The following is a 16331-nucleotide window of genomic DNA, read 5'->3' as shown; positions in this document are numbered from 1 at the left end:
GAGACCGCACTCCCAAAAAATTACTCCAACAATTTTTAGTTTCTCTTTTCACTTGTGGATGGCGTTTGCCACTCCCAAACAAATTTTTGGTTCTTCTTTTAGTTGTTGATGGCGCTTTGCCACTCCGAAACGATATTTAGTCTCTTTTTCTCATGTGGATGGCGCTTTGCCAGTGGCAGCTATCGCACTCCGAAAAAAATATCCCAAAAAATGTATTTTTCACCGTGTGAGGGTACGAATATGAATTTTTTTATATATATAGCATTGATAAGATTTTGGCAACATGCATCAAAACTCCATAATTTAATTCGCATTTTAACCTGATCACCCCAAAACATCCAGCGTTATCGTCTACAGGCCTGCGGACTTCGAGGGATGGTTGCGTGAGTAAACATTGTGACTTGATCATGTAACAGTGCCTCTATAGAAAACGTATGAATAGTCAGTCCATATCCAAACGATTGGTTAGACGTTCTACCTTAACTCCTACTTTACATACATACATATAATTCTTTATCTACACATTTTTACATTACATTCCAATTTGTAAATTAAGCTATATTAAACTCATTTTGTAGGATTAGGACCAATTAGGAGTAAGGGATTAGGTTAATCATGAGTCTGAAGAAGAAGCAATTATGTTTTTGTATTGAAGTTTGATTTTGAAATGAAGTAAATTTATAAATTTTATGGGCACCTGAGCTGATCGATTTCAATGTAGATGGGTAAGGGCAGCAGCAATTCGTTGTTGATTCTCTACAGGTAGGGCGGGCAAAGCAGAAGAACCTCACCACCTTAGTTCTTCCAACAGCAAGGTTTCCTGTCTCGACTTCGTATCCTTCCAGATGACTGTAGCCCCTTTCCTAACTCTGTCTACAAATTTTTATTGTGTGGCGGTGATGCTGATTAGGAAGTAACCGACCCCCTTGCCTCTTCCCTGAGCTAGGCCGTTCCCGTAGGCAGAGTATGCAACCAGTCGGTATCCACTACACCGTGTTCGTCACAGAATAAAATGGCGCCCAACGTGGGGCTAGCATAACATCCAGCTAAGCAACAAACAAAACACCAAATCGCAGCCCCTGCTCTCACGAGCTGTCCTCCAACCTATCCTAACAGTCAGCCTTCCAAACAAGTTTCTTTAGTTTCAGAAAACCCTTCTTTTTGATTCCACTAGGACTGCTGTGTTTTGGGAAATCCTCAGAACCAGACCAGGGAACAAATTAAGGATTAGAAAAGACGTTTCTCTTGAAATATCCCTTTTGTTCATATATGTATTTAAGGAACAAGAAGTCGAGACTGTATTGGCTGGAATGTTTCAGCAATAACTCCTTCTTAGCCTTGATCAACTCATCAAACCATAAATATTCATAAATTCGAGAATTGTAATTGTTGGAAAATTCAGCAATACCTCATTTTTCAATATTTTGGCTTCAATTTTCACCCTTTTTTATTGACAATAAGTTGCCTAAATGAAATTGAGAATTATATTGGTTGGAATATTCAGCAGTATACTCTTTCATTTATCGCAACGAGCACATCAGGTTGTTTTAGATTCAATAGAAATATGAAGAGACAGACAGAAAACCTTGTAATCTATTAAATGAAATCGATACAGCAAAGGATAAGCCCCAGATATCCCATAAAATTCAGGTTTCCGAAATTAAATAAGGAAAATAATAGAAATATTATCAATCAGCTTTCGTTATCTTTTAGTTGTTGTTGAATATCGAAATCGAAATAATGTCAGTCCGGCGTAGTCCTGAAAATAGTTCAAGAATGGGCGTTGAGTCGGTGCAATGCTCCGTATGCAAGGATACCAACGCCGAGATAGAATTTGTCGAAACTCCGTGTCAACACCGCTTTCATCGAACGTGCGTAACTGCATGGTTACAGCAAAATGAAACGTGTCCAAATTGTCGACAACCATGCTTATCTTCGCAGCTAAATAATAGCACGCGAGGATCACAAGACTCTACCTTAGAAGTTCCGAGGGGTCAAAATGGATCCAATTTAAACTCGCGAACAGGTGCCGTTCCTAGAACTCGCCCGAATACCAGACCTGCCACAAGGTCAACCTCAACCGTATCCAATAATCGTCCGAGCACCGCCTCACAAGCGCACCGTTCACCACGTGCTGGAGGTTCGCAAAGAGCGACTAGCATTTCAGAAGGTAGAATTCAGGAACTCATAACAAATGCTTTAGAAGCATACCAAACCCAACTCTCTTCGACATTATCAGAACAAATAAGTCTGGCAATGCAAAACCTTAACATACCTACTTCTCAAAGACAATCACTTGAGTGGGATTCGGAATTACCGACAGCCGACCCATTACAAAGTCAGCTTTTCGATAATCATGTGTCAGGTAACCATAACACATCCGACAATCGTTCATTGGAGAATCGTAGAGAGAACCACACCATCAGACCTGACCAGATTTCAAGTTTAATTGTTCACTGGAAGCTACAATTTTCCGGCTCACCAAAAGACATATCCGTAGAAGATTTCATATATCGAGTGAATACGTTAACACGTCGCTCATTAAATGGGAACTTTGATCTTTTGTATCAGTACGCGAATTTGTTGTTTGTAGGCCCAGCTCTAACCTTCTTTTGGCGATGCCATAGGAGTTCAGAGGAGATGAATTGGCGATTACTCTGTTCTCGGTTAAGGGAACGATATAAAGACCAACGATCAGATCAGGACATTCGAGCCGCGATGCGTAGAAGAAGGCAGGGAAATAGTGAATGTTTCGACGATTTTCTTGACTCCATCCTAGCCATCGCCGATGCGCTATCTGAACCCATGTCAGACTCAGAGTTGGCTCAGACAATAAGAAACAACCTAAGATCTGACCTAGGACACGACCTTTTACATATAGAAACCCCAACTATTGCTGCTTTACGCAAGCACTGCCACCGTCATGAAGAGTTTTTCAACAATCTCAGAGCTAAAAGTAGTTCACGTTACCCACCGATAAGGCGGAACATAAATGAGATTTCTTTAGACGAAGAGATTGAAGAATCCTTGCAAGGAAACCAACCACAGATTTCGGCGATTCGAAATGAGAATCGAACGAAATGCTGGAATTGTGACACGTTAGGTCATCGATTCAAAAATTGCCCTAAGCCTCATCGAGTATTTTACTACGGGTGTGGCGCGATAAATGTTTATAAGCCCACTTGCCCAAACTGCTCCCAAAAATCGGGAAACTTCCAGGCGGACAACCGTGCCAATCCGAGACCGGATGCCCGACTGTAGACTCGGACGAGGAGAAGTACCAATCAACTGTAAGCATAGCAATTCCCGACCACCCAAAACAGACACCTGACAATTCCCATGACCGACATATCAAGCCATATCATGTTCGGTTAAGAGAATACAATGAAATCAGACGAAGAATATTTACAAACGCGCAGCAGCACGACTTCGAGAATTCTGGAGATCAAAACATGGCTACAATAGTTGCGTAATATCAGCAATTAGCAAAGTAAGCAATGACATCCGTCCGTTCGCAAATCTAGTCGTGTTCAATAAACCGTATTTAGCATTGCTAGACAGTGGTGCGAATAAGAGTGTAGTCGGCGGAGCGTTAGCGAAAAACTTTGTTTCAGGAAGCTATAAATACAATAAGGCTCACGGCCACGTACGAACCGCAGACGGAACGAAACAACCCACCCTCGGTACGATCACAATTAAGATTAAATATAACAACATTGAGGCCGAAGTTGAGTTCTTAATAGTACCATCGATCGCACTCGATGTTATTTGTGGAATAGATTTCTGGGAAATATTTGGAATTTCTGTTTCTTTAGGAAACCAAGTAAATGAGTTAAACTTTGAGGAAGATTCTTCCAAACTTAAGTTATCACCTGTGGATCAATCAAGACTCAAAGGTGTAATAGATTTCTTTCCGTCATCTGACAGAGATGGTCTTGGCATTACGAACTTAATCGAACATTCGATTGATACCGGCAATGCCAAACCAATCAAACAAAGACATTACCCGTTATCACCAGCACGTGAAAAGCTTCTGTGCGCTGAGATCGACAGGATGATTAAATTAGGAGTAATTGAAGAAGCCTCCGCGTCATCATGGTCATCTCCGATTGTATTAATAGTCAAGCCCGATAAAGTCAGGTTTTGTCTCGATTCTAGGAAGGTAAACGAGGTCACGATAAAAGACTCATAACCGATTCCGAATCTAGAAGGATTGTTAAGCCGTCTTCCCCCAGTTCACTGCATTTCAAAAATTGATTTGAAAGATGCCTTTTGGCAAATCAATTTAGACCCTCAGTCCCGACCTAAAACGGCATTCACCGTCCCGAATAGGCCATTATATCAATTTAGACGTATGCCTTTCGGACTGTGCAACGCCCCTCAGACAATGTGTCGTTTGATAGACCAAGTAATACCATATCAAATGAAATCTCACGTGTTCGTCTATTTGGACGACCTCCTTATCATGTCACCAAGCTTCGACGAGCATTTAAAGCACCTATCAGAGGTGGCAACGCGATTACGCCACGCAGGCCTTACAATCAACATTAAGAAGAGCCAATTTTGCCTTCGAAAAGTAGAATACCTAGGTTATGTAGTGGGTGAAGGAACACTGCAAGTGAACCCAGAAAAGGTCAGTGCGGTATCTCAGTTTCCTATCCCCAAAACCCAACAGCAACTGAGACGTTTTCTTGGTATGTGCGGTTGGTACCGTCGATTCATATCCCAGTATTCAACAATAACAGCCCCACTTACTGATTTACTTCGCGGAAAGATCTTTAGCTGGAACGAGGACGCTCAGAAAGCTTTTGACGAAGTCAAATCTAAGCTGTGTGCTGCTCCTTTTTTTAATTCATCCTGATTACGACAAGCCATTTATAATCCAATGTGATGCGTCAATGTGCGGAGTTGGAGGAGTGCTAGCACAATGCGATGAATTAGGCAACGAACGTCCAATCGCATACATGTCCCAAAAACTGAATGGAGCTCAACGTAACTATACGGTTACCGAATTAGAGTGTCTGGCCGTGGTGTTTGCTATCAAGAAGTTTCGCATGTATGTAGAAGGGCATAATTTTACAGTTGTTACCGATCATTCAGCCCTGCGATGGCTGATGACTAATACCGACCTCAGCGGGAGACTTGCCCGGTGGGCAATTAAGCTACAAGGCTTTGGGTTTAAAATCGAACACCGAAAGGGGAGTCAAAACGTCGTACCGGACGTACCGGATCGTTCGAGGAACCAATCGAGGTACTGGCGATAGAAGTAGACGTATTTCCAGAGATTGACTTGCAGTCAGAGGCATTTGAATCGGAGGAATACCGTCAGTTAAGGGACCGTGTCCAAAAATTCAGTGTACCTGGATTTCGAGTCATGGATTCCTATATATATTATCGAGCAGGCTTTGCTAGCGGAAATCAAGAAGTTGACGATGCGAATTACAAACTTCTAGTTCCACGCGAATTGAGAGCAAGCGTAATTCAGTCTGCCCATGACCAACCAACATCGTCGCATGGTGGGGTGGCTAAATGTCTCGAGCGACTTAGGAGAAACTTCTATTGGCCAAATATGGTGATAGAGGTGCGCAATTATATAGCGCAGTGCGATATTTGCAAAACCTGTAAACATCCGACACAACGTCTTCGACCGCCTATGGGTGTGCAAGCCACAAGTGAAAGACCATTTCAGCGGATCTATATTGACTTCATCGGTCCATTCCCAAGAACCCGGAAAGGAAATATAGGCATTTTAATTCTTCTAGATCACTTCTCCAAATTTACTTGGCTAATGCCAGTAAAAAAGTTCACATCCAAGGTAGTGATGGATTATTTAGAAGATGAGATATTTGTATGTTTTGGAACTCCTGAGGTTTTGGTTAGCGATAATGGCACTCAGTTTAAAAGCCAGGACTTCGCTGCCTTTACATCCAAGCATGGAATCCAACATATTTTCACTGGTGCTTACTCTCCGCAATCCAACGCGACGGAGCGCGTCAACCGGTCGATCAATGCAGCCCTACGATCATATATTCGGTTAGATAAAAGGTTGTGGGACTTGTATATAGGAAAAATTAATTCTGCCTTGAGAAATAACATTCACCAATCCATTGGAGAATCCCCCTACTATGTAATCTTTGGCCAGCATATGCTAACTCATGGAAAAGATTATAAGTTGTTGAGAAATATCCAGATGTTGTCAGATGGATCCGCCAAGGTGTCGAGAGCAGACGAGTTTCCGAGTATACGAGCTGAAATAGTGAAGAGATTGAAAAAAGCTTACGAGAAAAACCGAAACAACTACGACTTACGTGCTCGACATCGAACATTCGAAGTGGGTCAGGAAGTCATAAAAAGAAATTTCGTTCTAAGCAACCAGGCTAAGCATATAAACGCAAAATTGTCACCTGTGGGAATCAAGGCCAGAATAAAGGAGAAGAGAGGGCAGTCGTTATATCTGCTCGAAGACAGCAACGGAAAGGAGTAGTCGAATAAAAATAAGTCGATAACAGATCGCTGTTACAGCCCTTTAAAGCTGTTAAGGCAAACAATCTGGCAACCCCGTCTATCTGGCAATTTTGACAACCGAATTTCCGCTTGATTGGCTTGTTCTTTCCGATCAAAACGCCAAAGTGAAAAGTGGTATATAACGCATAATAAATAGTGAATATCACCAACGTCGAAATTGGGATAGTACCGAACAGGGTACACCAGTGAGACTGAGAGCAGCAGCCGAACGTTGGCTGTGGATAAGCCCAGCCGTTCGCCGCTGCACGTGGTTTGTGGTTGTGGCGAAAAGACTCCAGGTGAGCCGACTAATATGTCGCTAAGTAGAGTAATAATAAGAGTGTTCTAGGAAGTGGTAGCAAACCCCCCCGATCGTTAACGTAGCGCTCGCCAAAAGCCTACGTCAAGCAGCCGATCGAGTTTCGACCTAGAGGTCTACGGCAGAGACACCGCGTGGTTCATCAGCCAGGGATCCAGGAAAAGCTTTCCTCGATCAGCCCCTAAACGTGCGCGAACCCGGTCCAGACTCGAACCACGATAGGCGAGGTCTGTGGCCGGCGACGTGTGCGTGATTGGGGCCGCAGAAGATCAGGAGCGGAGCTGGAACCTGGCCAACCCAGGAGCGTGGAGGACATAACCTCACTTTCCGGAGCAGAACCGCATGTTCGTTTGAGCCGACCGCATTTAACCTGATGGGCTAGCCGACGATCGCTGAGGCAGACATCTCGTCCATAGTGACAATTCAACAATAACAACAACCACCAGGAGAGAAGCGCGACAAGCTGTGCCAGGATTAGTGTATTATTAAGTAGAATTTAATTTTTATTATTTTTTTGTAAATCATGTTGGATCGAACCTAGACTCATCTTCTTTTCCTGTAGAGCATTGATAAGATTTTGGCAACATGCATCAAAACTCCATAATTTAATTCGCATTTTAACCTGATCACCCCAAACCATCCAGCGTTATCGTCTACAGGCCTGCGGACTTCGAGGGATGGTTGCGTGAGTAAACATTGTGACTTGATCATGTAACAGTGCCTCTATAGAAAACGTATGAATAGTCAGTCCATATCCAAATGATTGGTTAGACGTTCTACCTTAACTCCTACTTTACATACATACATATAAATCTTTATCTACACATTTTTACATTACATTCCAATTTGTAAATTAAGCTATATTAAACTCATTTTGTAGGATTAGGACCAATTAGGAGTAAGGGATTAGGTTAATCATGAGTCTGAAGAAGAAGCAATTATGTTTTTGTATTGAAGTTTGATTTTGAAATGAAGTAAATTTATAAATTTCATGGGCACCTGAGCTGATCGATTTCAATGTAGATGGGTAAGGGCAGCAGCAATTCGTTGTTGATTCTCTACAGGTAGGGCGGGCAAAGCAGAAGAACCTCACCACCTTAGTTCTTCCAACAGCAAGGTTTCCTGTCTCGACTTCGTATCCTTCCAGATGACTGTAGCCCCTTTCCTAACTCTGTCTACAAATTTTTATTGTGTGGCGGTGATGCTGATTAGGAAGTAACCGACCCCCTTGCCTCTTCCCTGAGCTAGGCCGTTCCCGTAGGCAGAGTATGCAACCAGTCGGTATCCACTACACCGTGTTCGTCGCAACCGCTACTGGCGCTTCTCAAGTGTTGGCACAAAACCGAAAATAAGTTGAAGATTAAGATTAAAAAAAAAGAATAAAAAAAAATTTGTATGTAAAAGGTTTGAAAATTATTTTATTTTGGAAAATTATTTTACAATTTTTTTTTTGCTAAAAAATTCTTTGAAAACAATTAATAAGAAACTTCATTAACAATCCACCGCAACGAAAACAAAAATAGTTTTTAAAAAATTTTGTTATATTTTATATTATAATTTATTTGTCAAATATGTAACTTAAATTCAATTTGGCATAATTACGGGCTGGCCCGCCGCCGCAGTTTGAATTATGGCAGGTTGCCCCGTCGCTCCCGGTTCAACCGCCGCTGCCGGCTGCATCGCCGTTGTTTAATAACATTGTTTCATATCAAATACAAAACCTGTTGATGTAAAATACATATGTAATGTAAAATATCGGTGATAAACTTTCGAGCAATGCCCACAAAAACTGAAATCAAATACAAAAACCTCTTGACGAGGTAAAATAACACGCTTGCCACGCCGAAAATATATGATATCAAGTTTGGTGATAGTAATATAATGATAGTTATATCTATCACTCACAAAAACTTAGATGTGAATAAATTAAGGTTGAAGTATTTTTATTTAAATAGTTAGGTTAAATATTTAATTTTATTAAAAATATAGCAGTACTGAATTTCATGTCACCGCCTTTTCAGGCCGTAATGTCAAATTTCGTTCGAAAAAACAAAAGCCATTCAATAAAGTTTGCATTTCGAACGTCAAAACAATGTAGGCGAAGTAATTCTGCCGGCCCTCTGCTGCTGCTAGAGTTCGAAATGACCAATATTCGTTATTAATCACTAATATTTTTTGACATTCTAAATATTTTGCACGGAAAACTTTACCTCCATAGTTCAATGATTAAGATATTTGTCTGTTAATCTTAAGGTTGTGTCTTCGATTCCCAGCAGAAAAATCTTTATTATGAGTTGATTTTTGTTTACTTTAAATTTTTGTAATATCGCAGTCTCAAAATAAACTTCTGTGTTACATTTTTTTTCATGTGGATTAATAATTGAGATTGTTTTAAGCATGAAAATTTTTAGAGGTATATTATTGTCTGTCACAAATTACGCGCGATTCCTTGATAGCTTAGAGGCTTGCATGTCGTTCCAGTAAGCAAAAGCCATCGAATTAGGGGCCGAAAGGACCTTTTGAAAATTTTCAGATCAAAATTTATGGCAGCTTGTTTTAGATTTCAGGGCTGATTCATGGGTGATCAGGGGGACGCACGGGGGATTTATGGCCGTTTTATGGGTGACTGGTTCTGCTGGGATAATAACAAACTCACTTTGTAAACACACACATTAAATAATTACTCTTTTAACGCTTTCCTGCAGAAACTCACGCCACCGCCTTTTTACGGCAGTAACGAATTTTTTTCAAAAACAAGGAAGGAAAGCGAACTTCGGGCGGATCCTTATAAGAATTTCACCATCAAATCAATTTTCTAATAAAAATGTTAGTTCGTCCGTAGAGCTTTATGCAGCCAAAATTGTCGAATTCAAACTCGCGGGCGTAACGGTGGGTCCCAGAGTTGTAGTCAAAAAACTATAGAAAGACTAAAGTAAAATGGCTTATTCAAGGGTCTGTTCGGATTGAACAGTCGCTTGCTGTGGTCAGGCGTAGGTTGATGTGCGGGAACAAAGGATTTGAGGTCATGGTTCGGTTAAAGGTTACTCCTGATTGTTAAGGATTGTTAGGGCGGGTCCTATTAATGAAAGTACGCACAATAAGGTCACTGTTAAGGAAGGAACGTGGTAGGTATAATTTCTGGGTGCGCTGACTCAGATCGCTTGGTATGGGGTTTCTTCAGAGCTCGCTTGCTTTGCTCGCTCCGGTCATTCTTACCGCTGATATTGCTGATTTCTGTCTCTGACCCGATTCCGACGATTTCTTGCGCTGGAGCTGGGTAATTAGGTCTTGGCATTAGGTGCCTACAATGTTGGAAACAGTCCCAAGCATCTTTAAATAGAGCAAGGTTGGCCGATCGTTAGAAATTTTGTACATAAGATATTTTGGTCAAATATAACATGTATGGAAATTCCCAACCGTAAAAATAACTTTCTACGGATATCATTTTGGGCAATCTTATATGTTCTGCCAAACTCAAATAAAAGGTTAAATTAATAAATAATAATGTATAAGAAAAGTTTTTAAGCAAAGTGTAGTTTAGTTTTTTTACATACGATACTTTTGGTTACATACAACATATGTTATTTTTTTAGAAATTTGATTTCATATATTCATGTCTTATTAATGCTTTTTTACAGCCGGTGCCGACAAAGTAGTATCACCTGTGAGGGGGATGATTGCTACTCAAAACCATCAGCTTATACCTACAATTTTATCACATTCGTATCAAAACTGATTATTGCGCCAGAAGGTCGAATTATCTTTACACTGAGAGGTCCCCTTTGGTATGACAACATTGACTTCGATCTTAAAATTGTTCGAGTGCACGCTACTCCAACTATTGAACGAGCAATTGAAAGGAATTTTGAGTAAGTATGATTTCTGTACCTTTTTATTGGAAATTAACTATTTTATTATACCCTTGCAGAGGGTATTATAATTTTGGTCAAAAGTATGCAACGTTGTGAAGAAGACATCTCCAACCCTATAAAGTATATATATTCTTGATCAGCCTCCTGAGTCGATATAAGCATGTCTGTCTGTCTGTTTCCACGCAAACTAGTCTCTCAGTTTTAAAGCTATCGAGTTGAAACTTTGTACACATCCTTTAAGTCGGAACGGCTTTACCCCATAGCTACCATATAACTGATTGATCGGAAATGCCATAATGTTTGTTGGGAAATGTTTTTTGAGTTCGAGAGTTGGGACTTTCTACACTTGTTATATTTGGCCAAAATATTTTATAATATAAAAAAAACTTTTTGACGAGGTAAAATACCGGTGACGAGCCTGCATGCGAAACCAAAAATATCTGATATCAATTTTTGTGACGAAAATGAGCTATATAGGTATACAAAATTGCATATAAAAAATATTCTTATATCATATATTCTTATATTCTTCTTATTAGGCACATGCCTGATTTTTTTTGTTTTTCTTGCACGTGCCGAACAAGAATTTTTTTTTACCTATCTAGCACCTATACTGCATATATTCGTCACAAAAATTGATATGAGTTATTTCTGGTTTCGCATACAGGTTCGTCACCGGTATTTTACCTCGTCAAGAGGTTTTTTATACCCTTGCAGAGGGTATTATAATTTTGGTCAAAAGTGTGCAACGCAGTGAAGGAGACATATCCGACCCTATAAAGTATATATTTTCTAGATCAGGATCACCTCCTGAGTCGATATGAGCATGTCCGTCTGTCTGTCTGTCAGTTTCTATGCAAACTAGTCTCTCAGTTTTCGAGCTATCGAGTTGAAACTTTGCACACATCCTTTTTTTCCTTGCAGGTAGTATATAAGTCGGAACGGCCGGGATCGGTCGACTATATATAGCTGCCATATAACTGATTGATCGGAAATACAATAACTTTGGTTTTTTTTAAGTTAGAAGGTTGAGACTTTCCACACATGTTATATTTGACCAAAATATCTTATTACAAAGTTTCATAAGGATCGGCCGACTATATCCCTTCGAACGTCAAGACAAAGTAGGCGAAGTAATTCTGCCGGCCCTCTGCTGCTGCTAGAGTTCGAAATTACGCATATTCGAAATTAGTTATTAATCACTAATATTTTCTTGCCATTCTACATATTTTGCGCGGAAAACTTTAACCCCATGGTTTAATGATTAAGGTATCTGCCTGTTAATCGTTATGTCGTGGGTTCGATTTCAAGCAGAAAAATCTTTATTATTTTTGTTTACTTTAATTATTATATATTATTATTTTATAATGTTTGTATTATAATTTTGGTCAAAAGTGTGCAACGCAGAGAAGGATACATCTCCGATCCGATAAAGTATATATATTCTTGATCAGGATCACCTCCTGAGTCGATATGAGCATATCCGTCTGTCCGTCTGTTTGTCTGTCTTTCTGTTTCTACGCAAAATAGTCTCTCAGTCTCAAAGCTATCGAGTTGAAACTTTGCACACCTCCTTTTGTTTGCAGGCAGTATATAAGTCGGAACGGCCAGGATCGGTCGACTACATCGTATAGCTGTTATAGAACGATCGAAATTGGTCTCCGGGGGCCTGTCGCAAGAAATTTTTGCGCCCATTTTCGTTTTATGAAATGAGAAGTCTATATGTTGCATGGTTAGTGGTAACAGCAAGCTTCACACGTGGCTGCACAAAATTGGTAGCTGCACTTATAGGACTATATCTTGAGTTAACGAATTTTGCCAGATATAAGAGATATATCCAAAGTTTCGACATCTCAAAAGCTATCTCCACGTGCAATATAAATAGGATCAAATGAGCAAATTTTGAAAAATAATTTTTTTTCTTAAAAAACAAATTTATTTTCAGTGTATTTTTTTTTGTGTACTATAAAGTCGTTTGGTCTCAAAGTTTTTTTTTTTTTTTTTTTTTTTTCGCGCGGTTCCCACTGCATACGTACAGCCCACCTCCCGCCCAACCAACCGAGGGGCGCCTGCCGCATAACGTACGGCTCGAATCGCGGGAATAAATTCGAGTTAGTATAATGAGTATAGTATATAAGTTTAAATAGAAGGATTATAAAGAAAACGAGGAAGAATTAGTATGTTCTTGTAGGTAATTTAAAATGGAGGTTTTCAAATTTGACTGGGAGGAAAGAGAAATAATATTATACAGACCATTGTAGTTCGAACATAAAATCCTAATGGGATCATGCTGTGCATATGTCGATCTACAATGGCTTAAGAATAAAGGACTAAAGTTTCTGGTCCTTCTATTAGCAACGTTAAACTGTAAGCGTGTTAGTAAGTGCTGGCTATCTACATCACCATTAATAAGGTTGTGTAGGAAAACGACACCCAGCATTGCTCTACGATTTTTTAAGGAGGGTAAGTTTATTAGTAGGAGTCTACTATTGTACGAAGGTAGGTGAAGATTTGCGTCCCAGTTAAGTTCCCTAAGAGCAAATAATAAGAAGTTTTTTTGTACGGATTCTATGCGGTCTTGATGAACACCGTATTGGGGACACCAGACACATGAACCGTACTCCAGTATCGGGCGGACCAAGGATATAAATAAGCTTTTAGTAATGTAAGGGTCGTTAAATTCCTTTGCCCATCTTTTAATAAAACTGACAACACCTTTAGCCTTATTAACCATTGAAGAAATATGGTCGGAAAATTTAAGTTTTATGTCTAAGAGTTTTATGTCCAAGATCATTAACCTGCTATAATTTTTCTAAGGCAATCCCAGAGAGATTGTAAGAAGCCTGGTGAAGTTGAAAAAGATATTTAAAAAACCTTTTTTGAAAGCACGTTTCAATATCTTTTTTAATTATAAAGTTATTCAAAAAGTATTTCAAAAAATTGTAGAACAATAGTTGCTCATACGATAGTAACAAAGATCTCCAATTTTTTCAGGATTTCCCAGAAAAAAATAGGGCAAACAGACAAACAGACACACAGTAGCTTCATTTTGAAGAAGAAGAAAAAATCGAATTTTTTGAATATCTTCTGCAAGAAATGTCGGATTGGGTCTGTTGAGGTATCGATGCGTATTTAGCATTAGAACGCGAATGTATAACAATATTCTATCTGTTTTTCTATTGTGTCCACCAGCCCCACATTCATGATTCCGAATTTTTTTACTTTCACCCTAATTTCTCCCAAACCAAAAAACTTTTGGAATATCTTTGGACAAAAATTATTCAATTGAAACAATACCTTTCGATTGGTATATAATTCATTTAGATCGGTTTCCTATAGAAAATTTTTAATTCATCGGCTAAACATAGAGTCTCCTCGCGCACGCCAAGGCATGCAGGTCGTCACCTGGTGGACTGCCGTGCCGTTTGTCTGTTTCTACACAAACAATGAGTCAGAATGTCTCTGCATTCTATTCTACTCAATTCATTTTCAACTTTTTGCATTTGAATGTCGTTTTTTGGCTATTGATGCAGACCTCTATTAGAAAATTGATTTGATGGTGAAATTATCATAAGGATCTGCCAACTATATACGACCCAACACATATATAATAATATAAGCTACTATCTAACTGAAACGGTATATTTACTTTGGCTCCGCCAAAGTTAGCTTTCCTTTTTTATTTAAATTTCACTTACACTTTTTTAAAAGTATGGTGCATCAAAAATTAAATAAATAATAATAAATCAATTTACAAATTATTAAAATTTGTTATTTATTAACAGAATAATAAAAAATAACAACCAAGCTAATCTTATGCTGAAAAAAAGCCTGGAGGGACCCCAAGACATCGAATTGGAATTGTGTATGACAGTGTTTACCAATGGAATGCCTCGAGGAAAGAGTATTGCAAAGCTATTTTTATTTGTGTCTCAATATCAATATTAATCAATAATAATTAATTGTAAAATAAAATAAAATGGAAAAAAGTAAGCTTGAAAAAACATTTGTTTTATTTATTGTGACAAAAGATTCCGTTCTAATTAGACTTAGAATTCTAAGTCATGCATAGATTGTTTCTACAGGGCTAACTGCAAGGACCTTCGGCTGAAATTATTATAAGAAAGTGGATTTAATTGTATAAAGTGGTTTTATTTATTAATTTATTTATTAACAACGAACTTTTAATTTTTGTTCGTCCGTATAGCGTTATGCGGCAACTACGTCAAACTTGAACTCGCGGGAGTAGCGGTAGGTCCCGGAGTCGTAGTCAAAGTACGTAAATAGTCTGACTAAGTTTACCTAAATTCTGCAAGGACTGCTCGGGTTGACCAGGCGCTTGCTGTGATCAGGCTGGAGTTGATGTGGGGTGCTTGAAGTCCTGGGCTGGTTTTCCTCAAGTACCGGTGGTATGGTGGTTCGGCTGATTCCTTATCGGCCGGTCCTACTGGCGGTCCGTTTCACGGGAGCAACACTCAAAATAGACTGGTGTGGCGCGGGATCTCCTCGTGGTCCGTTTCACGGGAGCAACACTCGAAGTAGTTAGGTAATGCGGGTTCTACTTGTGGTTCGTTTCACGGGAGCAACACTTGAAGTAGACTGGTATGCCACGGATTCTACTTGTGGTCCGTTTACACAGGAGCCACTCGAAGTAGATTCGATAATGAAAGTTCTACTGGTGGTCCGTTTACACTGGAGCCACGCGAAGTAGATAGCTTTCAGAGAGTCCTACTTGTGAACCGTTTTACACAGGATCACTCGAAGTAGGTTGATTTTAAGTGCCGTGGTTCAGACACTGAGTAACGAGACGATTGACTCTGGAATTGATTTCGGAACTATCTTTATTTCAGAAGAACAACTCTTATATAAGATGCTAAATTAAAAGGTCAATGTTATGGACGTGCTAAAACTGCTGACTCAGATAGTTTGTTCATGTATTGCTTGCACACGCATTTCGGCTTAGCTGGCTGGTTTTTGCTTGCATCGGTCAGTCGGTCATTCTTTCCGCTGATATGCTGATTCGGCTTCTGGCGCCGTCTACTAGTGCTGGTTTAATAGGTTGGATATAGTTTTATGCTTATTACTAATTATTTTTAGGTGAGAAAATCGGTTAGTGGGTTTGTATATTGCGACATGCTGATGCATATTGATTGGATCAAATTACTAAGTGTGCATATAGGGTAGTAGTGCCAAGGCCTACTTGGCCAAGGTGCCAACAATTTTAATACAATTAAGGATGCAATTAAGGAATTGTCCTTAGGACAATTTTTGGCATATTGAATTATTTTGCCCAAAGAGTAATCTGTACCAAGTCCCATCTTTCTAACTTAAAAAACACCAAAGTAATGCCAATTCCGATCGTTCTATGACAGCTATAGTATATAGTCGGCCGATCCTTATGAAATTTTGTACATAAGATATTTTGGTCAAATATAACATGTGTGGAAAGTCCCAACCCTCTAACTTAAAAAAAAAACAAAGTTAATGCAATTCCGATCAATCAGTTATATGGCAGCTATAGGATATAGTCAACCGATCCCGGCCGTTCCGACTTATATACTACCTGCAAGGAAAAAAAGGATGTGTGCAAAGTTTCAACTCGATAGCTCCAAAACTGAGAGACTAGTTTGCATAGA

General features: G+C 39.5%; 1 protein-coding gene across 3 annotated transcripts in view; it reads left to right on the top strand.

Moving 5' to 3' along the window:
• The window catches only part of LOC6506053 (fibulin-2), a 483847-nt gene extending 469155 nt beyond the window's left edge, over nt 1-14692 (top strand). For all 3 annotated transcript variants that reach the window (XM_001966603.4, XM_032455788.2, XM_032455789.2), the window contains 2 exons: nt 10462-10692; nt 14481-14692. In XM_001966603.4, the coding sequence (XP_001966639.2) occupies nt 10462-10692; nt 14481-14643 (394 nt within the window). In that variant the 3' untranslated portion in view covers nt 14644-14692. The remainder of the gene's footprint in view (nt 1-10461; nt 10693-14480) is intronic.
• Nucleotides 14693-16331: the final 1639 nt, after the last annotated feature.

Source organism: Drosophila ananassae (assembly GCF_017639315.1).
Source record: "Drosophila ananassae strain 14024-0371.13 chromosome 4 unlocalized genomic scaffold, ASM1763931v2 tig00000061, whole genome shotgun sequence".
In the NCBI taxonomy this organism is placed as follows: domain Eukaryota; kingdom Metazoa; phylum Arthropoda; class Insecta; order Diptera; family Drosophilidae; genus Drosophila; species Drosophila ananassae.
The sequence above is the reverse complement of the archived record's forward strand: the minus strand, read 5'-3'. Positions and strand labels throughout refer to the sequence as shown.